The 20,055-nt window shown below is 32.9% G+C and overlaps 2 protein-coding genes across 15 annotated transcripts in view; one reads left to right on the forward strand and one right to left on the reverse strand.

Moving 5' to 3' along the window:
• Nucleotides 1–4,136, forward strand: part of LOC134243894 (uncharacterized) — a 32,630-nt gene extending 28,494 nt beyond the window's left edge. For 4 of the 12 annotated variants that reach the window (XM_062726131.1, XM_062726133.1, XM_062726134.1 and 1 more), the window contains 3 exons: nt 26–159; nt 378–526; nt 2,117–4,136. In XM_062726131.1, the coding sequence (XP_062582115.1) occupies nt 26–159; nt 378–526; nt 2,117–2,310 (477 nt within the window). In that variant the 3' untranslated portion in view covers nt 2,311–4,136. Of the gene's footprint in view, nt 1–25; nt 160–377; nt 527–978; nt 1,022–2,116 lie in introns of all 12 variants that reach the window. The other 8 variants (XM_062726124.1, XM_062726126.1, XM_062726127.1 and 5 more) reach the window with 6 other exon arrangements.
• Nucleotides 4,137–6,664: 2,528 nt separating this feature from the next.
• On the reverse strand, nt 6,665–19,779 carry LOC134243896 (DENN domain-containing protein 2B-like). 3 transcript variants are annotated; one of them, XM_062726138.1, is made up of 18 exons: nt 19,655–19,779; nt 17,832–19,341; nt 16,481–16,588; nt 14,563–14,647; nt 14,347–14,420; nt 14,070–14,213; nt 13,443–13,493; nt 12,454–12,539; nt 12,271–12,340; nt 12,052–12,129; nt 11,692–11,811; nt 11,437–11,499; nt 11,181–11,287; nt 10,882–11,059; nt 9,801–9,924; nt 8,305–8,423; nt 7,788–7,929; nt 6,665–7,238 (listed from the first exon to the last, which is right to left on the reverse strand). In XM_062726138.1, the coding sequence occupies exons 2-18, from the start codon at nt 19,251–19,253 to the stop codon at nt 7,144–7,146; spliced, it is 3,066 nt and encodes a 1,021-aa protein (XP_062582122.1). In that variant the 5' UTR covers nt 19,254–19,341; nt 19,655–19,779; the 3' UTR covers nt 6,665–7,143. The 3 variants fall into 3 exon arrangements, with proteins under 3 accessions (XP_062582122.1, XP_062582121.1, XP_062582123.1); XM_062726137.1 differs by lacking the exon at nt 19,655–19,779 and adding an exon at nt 19,498–19,619; XM_062726139.1 differs by lacking the exons at nt 13,443–13,493; nt 19,655–19,779 and adding an exon at nt 19,498–19,619 and having other exon boundaries at nt 6,666–7,238.
• Between the last annotated feature and the right edge of the window lie 276 nt (nt 19,780–20,055).

Raw genomic sequence — 20,055 nt, forward strand, 5'->3', positions numbered from 1 at the left:
TGGACACTGCTTGTTTTTGTGTTAGTTGTACGTACCCAATAAAGTGGAAATCCCCGAGAGGTACATACCAGACTCAGATGATGAAAGCATCACAGAGGAGGAGAAAATCAAACGAGAGGAAAAAGCCGAGAAAATCAAACGACTACTGACCAAGTCCAGGTAAGTTAACACGACCGAGAAGAATCCAAATTATTTTGATTCTCTTGAAAACAAAACAGTGGAATCTGTTTTTGTAGATTTTTTTTTCTCTGTAACCTTTAAACAACTAAAATCATGCTGAAATGTTCTGAAAATTAGTTTTCACAGTACTATAACAGAATTGATGAATATTTTAAATCTTAAAGACAACCCTCTAAATATTTTGCTCCTTTTTGCAGTGTCCAGCACTCGCTTTCCCAGCCAGACGTAAGTCAAGTGGGGGAGATTCATCAGCAAGCCAAGGAACAGAAGATTAAAACTGCTCACCTCCTCGCGGTCAGCCAGGAGCTTGCTAAACAGGTCACTCTCAAATCCCGACAGGCAGCTGGTACGTGTCCCCATCCCTAACCCACAGCTTGATTCTCTCTGTACTTGGAAGCAAATTGCATGATATTTTGCCAAATATGTAATCTGCATTTTTTTTTTCTTTTCCATTTTCTTAAATTAATTTTTTTTTACATACTATGTGTACGTTAGATGTTCCCCCAAAACCAAGGTATTTAACTGAAATAGGGCTAGAATTTACCTTTTTTTATTTTACACACATGTTCCATGTTTGTACATGTATATTAAATGCTCTTATTGCTAACTGTAGTGGCATTACAACTGAATATTTTTGATATTTTGATTTATTAATAGGGTTGAAGAAAAAATTCCTTGTTGTATTTACTTATTTCCTTTTAGTTTTATTTTTATGGGTAATTTTTTTGGTGCATGTTCAACATTTAAGAATTTTTAGCAATTAATTTTCATTACTTATAATTATGAAATTTGTTATAGCATCTGCAAATAAATCACACGATGATCAGTATTTTTACAACAGGTAAGGTTGCCATGGTGATAGAGCAGTGAATTTGATTGGTTAATTAACACTGGTTGTTGCCTATTGACCAGGACAACTGATTTATCCTGTCTGAAATAATAAAAAAAAGAATTGTTCTCAACTTGGGGATAACAGGATTGATTTTTTTTCTTTTAAAATTGATCTCTAAATTAGATATTTGTGCACTTCTGTAGTTTCATTGGTACTGTATCAATGACTTTCTGAATTAAGACTTAGAGTTTTTACTTCCTTTATTGGATTATTTTGGGAAAAACTGAGAATTGATTAAAACTCCTCATTATTTCTTAACATTATCATTTTACACAGTGTGGATAATTACATTAGTGATAACGTCCTCCTTTACTGTGTAATCTGTATGTGTTTGAAGCTACGTAGTTTTGAATTTCTGATGTTTGTTTGGATTATTTATGTACCTCATTATCCATAGAAAATGTTCCTTGTTAAATGATCTCAGAAAAATGGATCTTTGAATGCATAAAAGCCAAGTTTAGTTGTGAAAACTTATTTTTTAAATTTAACTCATTGAATATTAATGATGTTTATGTTTAACTTAATAGCAAGATGTGTTAAAAATCAATTGGAATAGCATGAATTTTTAACATTGTTTGCCTGTTGAATCTGTTGTGGTTTCTTAAAGTTTATCTCTAAAAAGCATGAATCAAATTTAATCCAAGTATTATTGATTAAAGCATGATTCTAATTGATATTTATATTAAATATTAATCAAGTTATTTTTGTGTCTATGATACAACATGATACAGTATTTATTTCAATTTTGACAATAGATTGCAGTTATTATAATGGTATTCTGTATCATTTAAGTTTCAGATATACCTGTTTCAGATATACCTACGCCATTATTATGCTTTTGCTTACACTACATATATTTGTATGTTTGAAAAAAAATTCTGTACATGTACTGTCAATGAAGATATCAAGATATAATTTTTAAAATAATTGAAAAAACTTAAATTTCCAGAGAAAGCAAAATACTGAAATAATTCAAAAATTTATTTGCATTTGATAATACTCTTGCAAATTAATATTTTACACTCCTACAATTTATTCTTGTAGTTGAGAGAGCCAAGAGAAGAAAGACATGGTCTGGGTCCCCAAGTAAAGTCATTGGTCCAGTTCTGGACCCAGAAGACGTAGAGGTGGGACAGACCCTCGGGAGTTCCGACGACCTTCCCATGTATCACCGCAGACAAGGGAGCTCGGAGTACATAGCACCACACCACCGCCGACAGGAAAACATGTACATGTGATCAAATGTAACGAAGGTCTGGAAAAATCATAAAGCAGAATATACTGAACATTTAGTGATGTCTGGATTCTGAAACAATTTGTTTGAGATTTTAGAAGAATTTTAGATTTTTCATACTGATATTATGGCAAATTTGGAAGACCCATTTCATGTAAATTTTGTTTGAAATGAAACGTGTATTAAAGAACGATTGTTTAAAAACTTGATTAGTCTTTTTAAAAAGATAAAGACTTAAAAAACAATAATGTAATAATAAAAGATGATGTTCCCAGCAATAATTTACATATATCTGCCAATTATTTTTGCTCTGTGATAGAATTCAGTGTGTAAAGGATAACTCCTTTTTGATAAATATGTTCAATTGTTTTTTAATAGTATATTCCTACACTAACAGTGCTACTAAAATCAAATGGAGTGAGAATTTTTTTGTAAATTTAGATATATGTAGATTTAAACCAAGTGTCTGGTTGAACAGTATTAGCAAGCATTTCAGTGTATGTAGCATTCCTAATCAGAGAATCACTTTGGGTTAAGGTGTAATTGTAAGGAGCCCCAAGAGGCTGTCTCGAATTTGATATGGTCGTTTTTCTAAAACACAGTGTTCATGTTTTTTTTGTGTAAAGGAAATTTTGGAGCTGATGGTCAGAGTAAGAGAAAAATTTTTAAAAAGGACATTTACTGAGCCAAAGAAGTGTTTAAGAAGTTTAGTCTGTGTATTTGCTTATTGTAGCTTCTGCTTTGTGTTACATATATACTACCTCATAAGCAGCTATTTTATTGGAGATTATGTTTCAAAAAGAATTTATTCAATTTGTTTGTAATTTAAATATTGATTTTTATGTCTATGATTTCATGTTATAACATTGGTGCTGTTTGTTTATACAAAATTTCTAATAAGATTTTGTTGTCTTGTGTATTTTGCAAACTGAGGTTGTGTTGCCCAATTCCATTATAATTTAAACTTTTTTGTGAGAAGATACAATTTTTTCTGCAAATTATGAAGACTGGTTGTGTTGATCACATTCCATCGTATTTTTGATTTGTTTTTCCACAAGAAACTTGTCGACCATAAACATGTTTGAAACATATCTACCATAGATTTGCTTTTCTAAGTATATATAGTTATGTGCATTCCATAAAAATGGTATTTACTCTTTACAAGATATATGTACATGTATATGACTTTTTTTAAAGCTAGTATAGTCTTATATGAAAATTTACTAAATACTAATAATCTACAGTATCTCATTCAATTTGTATACAGATGTGGTTGTGAGTTTTTGATCTAAAAGTTTTACATCGATTATTTCATGTCATCTCCATTCCATTATTCGGTTCATTCATTGACCTAGTTGTTATGCTGCCACTACATGTACATGTACATGTACATGTCAGGTATAATTGACAATGCATTCTATCTGTCTGCTACGTGTATCTATTTTTTATTACTCTCTACATGTTTGGAAAAATTGCAAGTGGTTTATTATTACAGTATTTATAATGTAAATTGCTATTTACAAGAAAATATTAGTGTAAAAAGTAGTTCTATATAAAAGTAACGTTTGTGAAATTTACTAGCTAGCTCATTTTAAATATGAACCATTAATTGACATAACATTTTCCACAAGTACAGTATATACATGTAACATTGTAAGAAGGCCAGTTGTCTCTCTGATCTATCGAGGGTGCAGCCGCACTAATGAGTTGTTAGACAGCATGTGACATATTGTACAGCTTCATCTTATTTACATCATGATATTGTTTTCCTTGTTGCAATGATAGATTGAAACTTTATAATATTTTATAAATTCTATATTATAATATTATTTTTTCATTATATAAAAAATTAAATAAAATTTAAAAAATAGTAGGAAATATGTTGTCTTCTTTATGGGAATATAGAGTGGATTGGAAAAACTGATTTCATTCTTTGTTGTAGGAGTTGGAATGGGAAACTATGAATTTTGTCTTGAAACACAAACATTAAGTCTACACAACCTGAGGATAAATTTATGGCCTTGTTGTTCTTGTTGAGATTTTTAAAGATAGTATTTTTCCTACCTATATACATGCATATGAAAATTACTCAGTAGTTCCTTTATTGTGCCCTATCCCTGAGGGCCATCATTTACCAGGTAGACTAATCTAGATGAATCAAAAATACATGTACTTTGTCAAATTAACCTAAAAAATAAGACTAAACCAATGGCTTCATTCTTTTGAGGTTTTTCTTTAAAAATTGTTTGTTCCCCATTACAAGGCCCCACCCTGAATATATAAAATAAAAACAAAAGAAGATGGTGGCAGTAAGAAATTTCATATATTGTAAAAGTAACAAAATTGCATTAAATATATATACATGTATATTATTACAACATTGCACATAATTAATAATTCATAACAAAATATGTCAATAGCAGATCATTAATAACTATTGAGCACAGAAATCACAGTCTACTGCAGAATGTAATTTTTACTTTGAGGCTACACATGGAATGCATGATAATGAAACAGGATTATAACGGTAATAGGGATATTTACAGTGGTCCAATACATTATCAACAGTTATCAACATATACATTATTACATATAAAGCAATACTGAAGGGACTGAAGCATGATTTCATCTATATTTTCATGTATCATTTGTGAATTAATGGATAATTCCATAGGAAAATATGCAATAAATGGATGCAAATAATATGATCTTTTCCAATTTACAAATTGTCTGACCTATATTTGATTTATTGTGCAACTTTTCTCCATTTTTTTTTACCAGGTGTAAATGGGATTACAAAATACAATGTACCCATATATGTATCCGTACAGTTCCAGGAAATTGAAAAGGGGGGTCCCAACCAGTTTGGGTCAGGTAGGGGCCCACAAATAGATTTATTAAATTATATGTATATTTTGGACACAAAAGGGGGGCCTGGCCTGGCCATCCTCTAAATCCGACAGAGATAAAAATAAAGAAATAAAGCCGAGACTTTCATTAACATCTACTGTATATTGATACTCTATTGTATGACCAGGTTATCCCCCCCAAAGTTTTTCTCAACAATGTAGTAAAATTAAGTATTTACAAATTGTAAGTTTAACAGCAGGAGATACATGTTATACAGTAGCATGACTGCGCCAGATAGGACTATATATGCATTACTAATGTTTCAGAAATAAAGATTAAAAACAATATTAAACAGCAGCCTCAGATTTAATATTTAAAGAATTGATATGACTGGGGCTATGTAGGTAGATGGGTATAATGTTCTGGATTCTGGTTTGAGGGTCTATTATACAGTTATGTTTCCAAATAGTCATGTAAAAGTGATATGTGGCAAAACTGAGATTCAACATAACGTTAACTCTAATTATGTCCTACTCTATAAATTATTACAATCTGAACAATAATATTTAGCAAAATATCACAGATCGAATGTCTGAAATCTTCCCTCTTAATGATTTCAACAAAACTAATCTAAGATGCTTAAAGCAGTTCTTAATCAAATGACTACGCCTAATTTATTTTATGTACATGTACATGTATATTAAAAGCATTTTTAAATAAAGCCTTGTAATTCCAAAATGTCAGTCTAAACTACAATTGTAAGTATTGTTCCTGGATTTCCTAATATTACGCATCTAAAACTTAAAAGAAAATTTTTGATAAAAAGAAAAACAATAAAAACTGATTGTCTACAATAAAAAAAAAATGAATAAAATGTAAGTCACAGTAACCCATTAAAGCAAATCATATCAAATCATTAAAATTTACAATTATGTACATTATTTGCCAGTCATCTGAATTAATTCTCTGAATTATGGCTCAAATAAAGAATGCCTGAGCTACTCAACAATTTCATTAATTCCTCCTCCATGATTATGAATAGCTGCCTACTCCTGGCTCTACTGTTAAAAATCTAAAAATTAGCAACAATCAGTCTGGAGTGGTTTATATACAAGACTGTTACATAATCCTAATGCACTGATTTCTCGTAACAATATATACAGCTATACAGGTATATAATCAAGTTATCATTTGGGACTTAACTGTTTATCAATGTCTTAAAAGTATGAATGTTTAATTAAAACAGTAATTGACTTGGAAAATTCTCTTTCAGTTAAAATATTCCAGCCTTGTAAATTAAAAAAAAAATTTTTTTAAAGGAATATATGTACAGGCAATACATACAGTGTAAACATTTCTCTTGGGGGGGATAAACATCAAAGAAAATCTTGCACATTGACATTAGTTTCATTAAAATTAGTTTGAATATAATGACACTTATTTATTTAATGCTACATTTTTTTACTTCACAAATGAACTAGAAACATTTAAATTGCACTTATCTATTAAAGTATACATGTGTTACAAGAATCAAAATAGGACAAATAGAAGAAAAAACATGGTGAAATAATAAAATTATGGATCTGGAAATGGAACTTTGTAAGTTTGACAAGGTATAAAATTTAGATCAACACAACCCTAACAAACAGATAAACAAACTGTCAAGATAAATGATAAACATTGGCCATTTACAGATACTTATAGGGGGAGACATAAAGCTGATTTTTCTGAACATATATTATTCCAACAAGGATAATCTAGTTACAAAAGCATGCCAAAACAATCATTTTCATAGAATATTCCCTCCATGTGGACTTTGGATTATTATTATTATGTAATTATATTACTACATACATGTACATATCACATTCTAGGAATGTATACACTTGAAAAAACTATCACACTGCTAATGCCATTTCATTAGCTGTCAACTTTTGACTAACCCTGTAATTTTTTATCACAATTTTTGACACACCCTGTGGACATCTCATGTCATCAGCATTTTCAGTAGTCCTTTATTTTTCTTGGCCTTTTTATCCAAATTTTCTGCTCTTGCTTCAACTATTCTTTGATTAAACAGTTCTACAATATAAAAATACATGCCCATTTAACTCCATGAAAAGTTTCTCTCATACAAAAATATTAAAAGTTTATAATTATTGACATCAGATGTACATATGATATACCATATTCATATACTGTTACTTGTCTTTATCTAAAAAAAATTCTGTTAAATGTATTACATTTGGTTGTATATTATCTTTTTTTTGGTCTTTTGGTGGAAAGCTGTATACAATACATACCGGGAAAATAACATAGCTAAATGTCTTCATATATACAGTAAAGTCATGTACTTATTCATATCTATCACATTCAGAAATGCACTAAATCAGATCTATACTAACTTATTACTAAATGTCTACCTATAGTTTTGGATTTCTATGTCTACCTATAGTTTTGGATTTCTATGTCTACCTATAGTTTCGGATTTCTATGTCTACCTATAGTTTTGGATTTCTATGTCTACCTATAGTTTTGGATTTCTATGTCTATCTATAGTTTTGGATTTCTATGTCTATCTATAGTTTTGGATTTCTATGTCTATCTATAGTTTTGGATTTCTATGTCTACCTATAGTTTTGGATTTCTGTTTGGCTGATTTGTTTCTCTCTGTCTGCTCTGTGATGAAGACTTCAAACATCTGGGTCTCACAGAACCACTGCAGGAACTGAGCCATACTCTCCGTGGGGGAGTCCTGGATAAAGTGATCCTTCTATAACAACAAACAGGTAATCCATTAGAAAATACAAGTCTAAAAATACAAGTCTAATAACAAAAGTCAATAAATGACTTCTCTTTGTCCTAAACCCACAACTTATTAAAGTAAAACATATGCTTATAGCAAACACGCTCATGTAGTGAAGTGGTTTTCATTCCCCTTGGGTTTTGAACACTTTGTAAAACTAACGGATACAACAAATTACATATATAAAGAGGCAAAATACGCCTCCCAGGCACTTCATTAAAAGTATGTTTGACTGTTCACTTAATTACTCATTCCATCAACTGAACTTTTATTTCTCCCTGATAGGAAAAAGAACAAAGCCAAAAGTTTCCAAGACCTAAAAAATAAACTTGTGCATTTTACCTGAAAGACTTTTTTCCCGTCTTGTTGTGTGATGATGTGCTCTGCATAATGGCCAACTGCCTCCACGAACATCCGTAGAAAGGCCTCCGACATCATGAGATTGGACGCCATCTTTACGTCTGACAAAGACAGGTTTATTGTCATTTTAAATTACAATCTTCAGTATCATACAATTCAATTACTCTATATCCAAAATATGCATCTCAAATTTGTTTCAATCCCTAAATCTCTTCAAATACACTTTGGAATTAAAACTGTTTATTTCAAATTTTTATTTTTGTTATACATACAAAAATATTTAACAACCTAAAAGAAAATTTTAAAGGTTACCTGCGTCTACTTTACACATATTGAGGGCTGTTTTCAGGGCTTTGTATAGTTACCTGCGTCTACTTTACACATATTGAGGGCTGTTTTCAGGGCTTGCAATAGTTACCTGCGTCTACTTTACACATATTGAGGGCTGTTTTCAGGGCTTTGTATAGTTACCTGCGTCTACTTTACACATACTGAGGGCTGTTTTCAGGGCTTTGTATAGTTACCTGCGTCTACTTTACACATATTGAGGGCTGTTTTCAGGGCTTTGTATAGTTACCTGCGTCTACTTTACACATATTGAGGGCTGTTTTCAGGGCTTTGTATAGTTACCTGCGTCTACTTTACACATATTGAGGGCTGTTTTCAGGGCTTTGTATAGTTACCTGCGTCTACTTTACACATATTGAGGGCTGTTTTCAGGGCTTTGTATAGTTACCTGCGTCTACTTTACACATATTGAGGGCTGTTTTCAGGGCTTGCAATAGTTACCTGCGTCTACTTTACACATATTGAGGGCTGTTTTCAGGGCTTTGTATAGTTACCTGCGTCTACTTTACACATACTGAGGGCTGTTTTCAGGGCTTTGTATAGTTACCTGCGTCTACTTTACACATACTGAGTGCTGTTTTCAGGGCTTTGTATAGTTACCTGCGTCTACTTTACACATATTGAGGGCTGTTTTCAGGGCTTTGTATAGTTACCTGCGTCTACTTTACACATATTGAGGGCTGTTTTCAGGGCTTTGTATAGTTACCTGCGTCTACTTTACACATATTGAGGGCTGTTTTCAGGGCTTTGTATAGTTACCTGCGTCTACTTTACACATATTGAGGGCTGTTTTCAGGGCTTGCAATAGTTACCTGCGTCTACTTTACACATATTGAGGGCTGTTTTCAGGGCTTTGTATAGTTACCTGCGTCTACTTTACACATACTGAGGGCTGTTTTCAGGGCTTTGTATAGTTACCTGCGTCTACTTTACACATACTGAGTGCTGTTTTCAGGGCTTTGTATAGTTACCTGCGTCTACTTTACACATATTGAGGGCTGTTTTCAGGGCTTTGTATAGTTACCTGCGTCTACTTTACACATATTGAGGGCTGTTTTCAGGGCTTTGTATAGTTACCTGCGTCTACTTTACACATATTGAGGGCTGTTTTCAGGGCTTTGTATAGTTACCTGCGTCTACTTTACACATATTGAGGGCTGTTTTCAGAGCTTTGTGGATGTCTTTAGGTAAGATTGTTCCCTCATCTCCCTGAGATTTTAGCATCTGTTTCTTGTTCAGGTCAAATATTACAATCTGTAGGAGAAAAGCATGCTTCAAATTAACCGTCATGAATGCTTAATTTATTTATCTCTTTTTACAGATAAACAATTACATTCCATAGGTTAGTAATTTTGAAGAATCAGAAAGATTCACTAAAGATGAAGAATTTTCAGACAATCCCTGTCTAAAATTATTGCATGTCCAATGTAAAATAAAAATATCTAGCATGGTCATAACTTTTGTAAATGTAGCCAAGGGAATGTTGGCAATCTTGGATAAAAAAAAACATCAGCAAAAACAGGTAATACTATGAATAATAATGCCACAGCTGGGTAAATATGTCTGTAGGGTTTTGTTACTTTTTTTGATGCCTTTTGATTTACCTCTTTAAATGATTTCTGAAACAAGATACATGGATGTGGGAAAATTAAACCTTAATGTTCAAATGTTGCAAATCTAAAAAAATTTACAATATTACGCATATCAAGTACAGTGTATATCAAAACTTGTACCTTTTACTATAAACATGATGATAAATGCATGTCATGAACAGGTATTACAAAATCTGATTTAAAAAAAACATACTTATCTGATTAATCAAACACACATTCATACACTCAAACACATACTTTATTTCCTTATTGGATTAATTTACTGTAAATGTATTGCATGTATATTTAATAGCATGTACGATATTTGGCTGAAATTGGATGTTGAACAAAATAGCATGGATTTGATTTAGCGCATATCTTAACGTTCTTCTTTATAGATATATGTGCGAGACATTTAGCACTGTACTTGAATTAGCAGATATTGCTTTCCGCCAAAAACGCTAAAACGAATACATAGTCAAATGTAACATGTTTACAGTATCTACCTGCAGATTAAAAAAAAAATCAGATTTCAGGATACCCCCTGGTACTACAATTATGAAATACTGATATCTTCCAAATGAATATGACCATCATCAGTCTGTATAATGTAAAATACCTCACTAATGGGAAGTTTAAGTACATAAGGAAGGTGGGAAGACAGGATGCCGATGATGTAGGGGGTGGGTGAACACGTGACATCTAACATGGACTCCGGTAGTACGGGAATGTACGTGTGCTGCCACCTGAAGGGGTACAGCAGAGCCACCAAGGCATGGATTGTCTGAGACAAGATACTGAAAGTAAAAGGATATTTAGGAATCAGAGTGATTTGAATTTTGAACTTAATTCACAAACAACTTCTGTGGTAAATATTTCAAAGTCTATATGTTTAAAAATGGCAGGTAACCAGTATACCTGAGATTTTTGGCACAAAACAGAACACTTCTCTCCAGCAACATACAAGAGAACAGTTTTAGAAGCTTGTCTACTCCCAGCTTAGATAACAGGTACTCTCGATTCACCTGTACATGTACAATGTATTTCACTAAAAACCTTTAGATACATACCTGGTAAATAATTCTAGTAAAGCTTATAAAGATGCATGTAAAATATTTTCTGATTATTGTATATTGTTATATACATATTCGTAAATATATTTACAAAATCTTACATTATCTACTCTGAAGTCCTCAGGTCTGGATAACAAGATAGTGCCAGTATCCCAATTCTCATCCTGAAAGACAGCAAGAATTATACATACATTATATGAAAGATCCACTAGCTTTTACAATCACCTGAGAATCATGCAGATACATTTTAGTTACTTTTGGCAACATGTCGTCCTTTGTGGAGCTCTAACCACTGCACCACGCGGGCGACATGTTGCCAAAGTAGCTTCTTGACTACTACATGTACATATACACACCAGTGTCCGGACTTGCACTAGTTTCCCTGGCTCTGGTAGAGGTCTGCCAAACGCCGCAGACAGTAATTCCCTCGCCAGATCTAACGACTTATGTCGGCAATTCTCAGCAGCATCCAACAACTGTTTATAATAATGAATTAAATATGGCTTCAAATGACAAATAATATATAAACTTACATTAGCTTTTGTACAGTAAAACAATCTTGCAGTGAACATGCTTATCATAAAATGCTTAAAGCCATGTGATTTTCATTTCCCATCTTTTCAAAATGTGTAATGAACTCAATGGATATATAACAGAACAAAAATTGGTTATACCTGGAATTTTGTTTGTGCGTTTGACAGTAAATAGCCACTGACCTCATTATACATACTGAAGGCATTCACCGGGCTAACAATACAGATAACCTCAGGTAAACCACTCTTACTGCTGAAGGGCTATAACAAACACAGCATAAACATATTAAGGTTAATAGCTTATGTTGGAACCACATATACATGTACATGTATGTTTATTATATACCAGGTAGTAACAGTAAAGTAACTGTTGTAGGAGACAATAAACAAGTCTCAACTTACCACCATTCTTCTACAGTAACCATAGACTCTTTCTCCTTCTACATTTGTCAAGACGAACGAATAGGACTCACTACAAGAAGAAAAATTGCAGGCACTATAATACTTGTTATTGATGAATGATTATGTCATATGATGAGTCCTCATATGTGACCTTGACATTATTCCCTATGATCTTCACCTCACCTTGGAGCAGCAGCAGACGCAGACTTGGCATCAAACTCCTCGGCGTCAGGGAAACAGAATTCTGGGATTGTGGCGTTACTCTCCACCTGATAAAGATGTATCAAATGAAACTTTACTGTTTTACCTTTCAGATAATGTATGATAGATTGATATTTGTTCTTCCAACAGCATAAATCTGATACTTTTGATATGTGTGCATCTTTATACAAAATTGACATTTATATGAATATTGTATATCTTATTATAATTCTAGAAGTAAACATTAAGATAGCATATGTAGAAAAAAATATTCAATGCCTGTAACTTTGATACACATGGGAAGATATACATGTACTATTAGTATGCATGAAATGCTAAAAGTCTATATATGCATGTCCCTCCATTGATAAATCAGTTCACCTTTCATACTGTACATCCATACCCTCTGTTTAACAAAAGTTATCTATAGGGGTGGGGGTGGGGTGTTGAATGAGTAGGTAGATGAATACTTATGAGGTAAGTACAACCAAGTCTAAATGCACCAGTATAATTTCTTTCTTTGTTTTCAATTCTGATACTACTACATACAGAATACAAGAATTTTTTTTATATTATTATTCAACACTGAACATGTTTGGACTTCAAATACATCAAGAATTGGTGAAAACAAAATATCTTCAAACCAACAAACACTAGCAAAGTAAACAGGTGTAATAATAACTACCAACATAACTAAAATACAGATGGGAAACATAAAGTCCACTAGGTAAATTAAAGTAAGTTACAGGTTTATTATCAACAGAAATCTCAGTAAACAAAAATAAATTGAAATTATAATGAGTTGTTTCATTATACACTTTGATAATTAAAATCAACCACATACATTGCATGCCAGCAATAAATTCCATGTACAGTAACATTTATAAATCATTAATGAAATACAAATTGGGTAACTCCTAGAAAAACCAGACATGCTTGTTCCTTACTTACATGCATGTTTTGAGACTTACCCTAGGTCTACAGACTGACAGTCGGCCATTACTGTCAATCTGTAACTTTCCCTGATAGCCATACAAAGACAGGAAGACACATCATGACATTTATTTAACACTTTAAGTGTGGATATATAAACTACTGAAACACACATTGTGGTAATTCCCTAATATTTCACCCGTTATGCAAATTATCCCATGTTTCCCACTATCGTTGATGCCCTGGCATACTATAATAACTAGACAGTGATTCCTTAAATATTTAAGTGGGCACATTTTAGGTCAACTTGAAACAAATGTATATGTGCTCTAGTCTAACAGCTATTTCATCTTAGGGATTTTTTAGCTAATTATGCACCCAGATCGAAAGATTTGGGGCGCATATTGTTTTTTCTTGTTTGTCTGTTTGTCTGTCTGTTGTCAATTTAAACCTTCTTGACTTTGACCTGTACGCTAAAATAGCTTTTTTGAACTTTCATCTTGTTTTAAAGATTATCCGTAAGCATGTGCTAGTATTTGTAAACAATAACTGAATTTTCAAATTCCAAGGTAAGCTTTTTATATTGTGTCATTCCTTCTACAAGGAAGAAATAGCCTACCAGTACTTTGACTTGACTATTTGTAACTATAGTACAGTATGCTTACCAGATCTGGGAACTTGTAGATGATCTTAGGTTTGTAACTTGTTTGGGAGTCGTTGATGGGTTCTAGTCCAACAATAAGGCAGAAATCAAACATCTGATTGTACGTCTGGTTCTGGATTTCTCGTGCCTTACGTATACTCTTACTCTGAGGAAAAAGTCAGAAAAGTTTAATTGCTACATATGTTCTTAATACTGATAATAAAATATCAAGATGAATTTTATAAGTTTGCAATGAATGAAATCCATAACATCACCAAGTATTTTGCAGAAAATTTTACCGTATTTTTCCGAACTGTCCCACAGTGGGAAATTCTCTTCTTGATTTCACTTTCATCAACAAGGCTGTCGACATCTTTAGTTAAAAAGAAATACAAAATGATTTTAACACATGTTCTTCCATTCAACACATTCATTTTTTTCTAGCAACATCGTACAAGAATACATGTACAACAAACTAAGGACAAAGCCTGTCTGTGTTAGGCTGTGTAACTGACCAGAGCTATCACTTGTAGATTCCGTTCTGTGTTCTCCCTTCATCTGCCGGACAACGGCGAAAGCAATGTTGATCTTCATCTTCACCTGTTAATCAACGACAGCAAAAATATAAGTAAGTAATAGGCATATACATGGATTCAAAAGTAGGCTATCATACAGATAAAGCACCAGGACTTTAATCATGTCAATTTTTTTACTTTTAATAATTTAATGTATAATTTAATTTTTCTGTACAATGCTGACTGTATATAAGTATTTTCCACTAAAACTGTGTTTCTCATAATTTCCCTTTCACCAACAGCTGTGTGCAAGATATTTTTGAAAAATAAAAGGAAGAAGTTATTAAGAAATGATTGAATTAGGATATTTAGGGGCCTGTTCAACAGAGCGAAGGTTCATCAGTGCTCACTAAAATTCCTTATACCCCCAATACAAATGTTTGCGAATGCTCGCTCTGTCGAACAGGCCTCAGGCATCACAGAAGGTGAAAACAAAGATTTGACCAGGACTCAAACCCAGGACCACTGGTATACCCTGCTAGAAACTTAATCGACTGGTCACTGGGATCCCAGTACATGTATATTAATTTCTTATTCACAAAACCCAGGGATCAAGGTCTGGACACTTCAAAGTAATAATGCATTTAATGATATGCAGCTATTTTCAATACATATTTTTAACCACATTTGGACATGTAAATATACGTGTAATTTACATTTATAAGATTATCACAAATAATGTGTTTTTGTACATCTTCCAAAAATGTCTCCTTTGTAGAAATAATTTTTTTTTTATTTTGAAGTGAAATAAACAGTATACATATAACAATATGCAGTATGAGATGCTAAGGACACTTAGTCTATTACATACACCGATTAAGTGTGCAAGAAAAGACTAAGTTTATGTTTTGTGGAATGAGTACAACAAAGGCAGAATACATGTAGACTATAACAGCTAGATCTAATATTGTATGTGTGACCAACCTTCTCTGCATTGGACTATATATAAATAAAATAATCTAACGCTGAATATCAAACATACATACGCAAACTAATGAAAACTATATTATTAAACAAACAATTTCAAATAAAAAAAAAATTAAGTAACTCTGCTGTGTATTAATACATCTTATTTTGAAATATGTTTCATGTAGTTTCATGTAGAGTATGTGTTTCATTAAATATCACCATGAGTACTATTGATGAACTTATTTAAAGGAACACAAAGATATTTTATATTCTTCAGATTCATTTATTAATTAAATGGTTATCATTAAGATATGCATTTTAAACAAAGTAGGCCATAGTGCTCACCTGAATCCACAGCTAAAATATATACACGTAGTTATAATGTCCCTTGTATGATTTAAGTTATATTAAACAACCATACAGAAAAAATTATTTCATTTTAATCATTTTCCACATTTGGATGATACGTACCGGTATTTTGTTTGTATAGTTTTTCTAGGTCCTATTTAAAATTTCTTGACCATTTTTTGTCTGCATGTATTTTTAATTTAATTTAAACAGTGGATGTGGAATTAACTTTTACTGAGTATATTGTTAAAAAATATATCTTTTCATTTGAAACTCTGACCATGAAATAATGGCCAAATTACAGGTAATTTATTGACTTCTGATGAAATTCTCTGACTGCATCCTTTCTGTTCAATATTATAAATTGTAAATTTTGATTTGAAAGTCTCACATGTCACTAAGAGGAAGCAAAAAGAGCAATATATCAAGCAAAGCAAAGACAAACTTGTTTATCACAAAAATTAATGCTTTTAAATTAAAATTCAAATATTAGTAATTGTTAAAACAAAACAGCATGCAAACAAGTCACAAAAATATTATCAATCCCAAAGCAATCCATATAAAACTTTGCCTATAAAATTACATTAGGTTTGATTCTTACATTTTGCAGTTTTTTCCAGTTTTCCCTCGCTGATGCTCGCTTGGGTTTCATGGCTGGTTTCAGTTTCTTTAGCTGCTTCATGACTGCATGGCTTAGTGGACGACAAATCTGTTGATGAATGTGACAAAGGACAATTATGTTTACATGCATTAAAGATTGAACAATTATGTTTACATGCATTAAATATTAATACTTTTAATATATTTATAACATTTTAAACAAAGACAAGAAAACTAAAATTAATAAACATAAGAGTGATGCATACTAATTATTTGTGTTGTGTGACTTAATACACATATGAATGAAGTAAGCTCATGTTAAATTGATTATTTTTTCTTTTGAAGTTTTTATTATTAATTTTTATAGATTTATGTAAATTTTTTTAATACTGCAAGTGATTGACAATTTATCAATTCCCTGCCAAAAAGCTTTAAGAATATATAACAGTTGAAATCTGTTTTTAAATATTAACACTGGTACACTGCAAGCCAGTGCAAGGGCAGTACATGTACTGCACAAGGTACCTTCCGTAAATTGTGTCAAACCAGCAATCCTTTGGAGTTTGTTACCTGTATTTCTAAATGTCTGAATAGACTAAAAGTAGGTATTTAATGTAAATCAAGAGACAAGGTGTAATTATAGCTTGTTTGTTGCCTTGCCCGGTATAAAAAAAAGCTGTCAGTGGATGAATATAAGTTACAGGAAGCTCTGATTGAAAATAGATAAATCCAGGAAAAATTTGTAGCAAACTGAAAGCTAAGGAACAAAATAAACTAGCTTACCTATTGTACAGTCTTTATTATGACATTGTGCAAGGCTAATAGCTTTTTACATTTTAAGATTTTTATAATTATGATAATTAAATTACCAACATGTTCAATACTGGCCAGTGGGTCATTTAAAGTCAAGGATATCATGGATATAGCAAAACAATATTTTTTATCAAAATGATTGATATCATGTTTCCTCTAGATATACTTAAAACATTAACAAATCTGAGCATTACTGTACATAAATGCCACATGCACCTCCAATGAACATGTTTAATTCTGTTCATGAAAACAATGTAACATGTACAACATAAGTATATAATTATCATGATTATACAGTATGTCGTAATGTACATTTATCATGTCAAATTTAATTCCTGACCTTTGAACAATGTTGCTAATAATAATATCATGCGTATATATTTACAATAAGGACATTGGGTATGTATGTCCTTACAATACATGCTATATTCAAACATTCTCAAGGGAAAAACGAATGCAGAAATGTTTAATTCAAGAATCAAGAGCTTGATTGCATTGATCTATCATTCATTTTAAAATATTAAAAATTTCATCCTTACCCCTGCTGGCGATACATCAGTGTCCAGAGAAGCTGAGTTGCCTAGCCCCCGGTGTGTGGGGGTTCCAGTGGGCATGGCATACCCCTCACTATCCATGTATATCTCACTGTCATCTCGAGATTTCACAGTCAGTGCAGGATCACAATATACTGGGTTACCCATCAAACTGTCCATACTTAGACTGCGCTTTAGATTGGTTGAACCATGACTTGGGATAGATGTAACTGCGGGGGGAACTGGCAAGGGTAGATCCCAATGTTTAATGTTACTAATACTGAAATCACCCCCATTCACTTCTTCATACACTTTAAGACTAGGTGAGGACAGAGGTTTATGGGGTAAACTACTTTCTATCTCTGACGATTCTTTTTCTAGTCCTGCTACTGTCACTGGGCGTGCCCTGGGGGGAGGAGGTCTACTGGGGCGGGGCACCCTAATGTCAGGTTTGTTATTAGAATCTGTAACTGAAGGCTTCACAATTTTTCTATAGACTGGTTCATCAGGGACGTCATCATAAAGATGAAAGCCAGCTCCTTGTTTTTTCATTTGCAGGTATTCATCATGTGCCCCAGTTCTTGGGGGTTTCTTTGGTGGGGGTGGGGCAGTGGGCTGTCTAGCAGGGGAGCCTATCAATTTGCTCACTGGTCTGGTATCCCATGCATCACAATACTGCCTTCTCCCTTCTCCCTCTTCAGTGGAATCAGAATTTTTCTTCTTTTTAATAACCTCAGCATAAACAGGAACTTCTGGATCATCAACGCTTACACTGGGGGGACGGGAGCTTGGTTTGACCGGTGGAGCTGGTCGTGGGGGTGGGACACTTTTCACATTTGATGGAGTACCGGGTTCCCCTGCATTTTCCACTGATTCAAACATCTGTGTTCTTTTCTGTACAACACTTACAGGTCTACTAGGTTTATCATTCACATCTCCGATGCTACTCACAACAGGCCTTTTCTTTTCATCTGATGCTGAAAAGCTTGGCTTCTTTGAAATGGGAGGTTTTTCTTGATCATCTACTTTAAAACTTGGTTTCTTTGATATTGTTGGTTTCATAGTTAATTTATGTGGGCTTATTTCTCTTGCCTTGGGTTTTGGAGTGACATTCAAATTTTCTTCATTCCCTACTGCCTCAAATTTGTTCAATACTTTGGCCACTCTAGGTGAAGAACTGGGTAACACTGCTGTACTTTTGGGGCGTAGTTTTTCCTTGTTCATCATTGTCCGAACAGGTGAGTCTAGCACTGCAGTTGTGGGCCTTTGATGAACGGGACTATACTGTACCTGAGACTTTGGTCGCAGTTTAACATCATTTTCTGAACCTTGAGGACTCTCTCCCACTGATTCGAAGCGCTTGCGTATGTTCTCCAGCTGACCTGGGGGCAGTTGTCTTAAACTGGTGGTTGGGTTCTCCTCGGACATTCTTAAATCCCTTTAATCATAGAATGTTTTGTCCCACGACATCCTTAATTTTATTTACATCTGGTAAACAGTAGCAACTGTGTGGGACCTGTTGATTAAAAAGGGTAAACAATAATGAATGCATGTATCCTACAATTATAAATTATTTCAGTAGCTGACACTATCGCGTTAAATAAAATAAGAAAATATTTTTCATGCAAGAGATAACTGTCTAAGAAATACAGCCTAATTTCGCTTATCTTACTTTAACAGGTCACTTGGTCAAATGTTACATTTTTCGTTGATTTTTTTCACTGTTTATCATCCTCAACGACCGACTTCCGGTGTCAATAAAACTCAAAGAACAAAGCTTAATTTTTTCCGGAAATACAGGAAAAGTAACTGTCAAAATCTACCATTACCTTCCTTCATAGCTGTTTAAATATTTTCAATGAATTCAAGAATTGAGACAATTCATCCTTCTTTCTCGTCAACGTTACACTTAACTTTAGAGTCAAACAGGAAGCGTACAGGAAATGATCCATGCGGGCATCCTCAATGTGTAACGATCAGTATCAAGATATACACGCAATTTGAAGTGGGAAGTTTTAATAAAATGTTATGGAAATTTAGCAACCATATTAAAGCAGTATTAAGTAGCAAATATGTACTTCTGGTACTCGATGAAAATTGCACTTTTCTGGTTAAACTGAAAAATTGATTATCTCTCAAATCCAGCGTGGCAATGTATAGAGTGTATATAATCAGGGGCCTATATACTTACTAACTTAGTATAAAGGTTCCTGGTACAATATATATGGAA

The sequence above is a fragment of the Saccostrea cucullata genome, unplaced genomic scaffold (genome assembly GCF_032062105.1).
Source record: "Saccostrea cucullata isolate Sc308-1 unplaced genomic scaffold, CSIRO_AGI_Scuc_v1 ctg784, whole genome shotgun sequence".
NCBI lineage: Eukaryota > Metazoa > Mollusca > Bivalvia > Ostreida > Ostreidae > Saccostrea > Saccostrea cuccullata.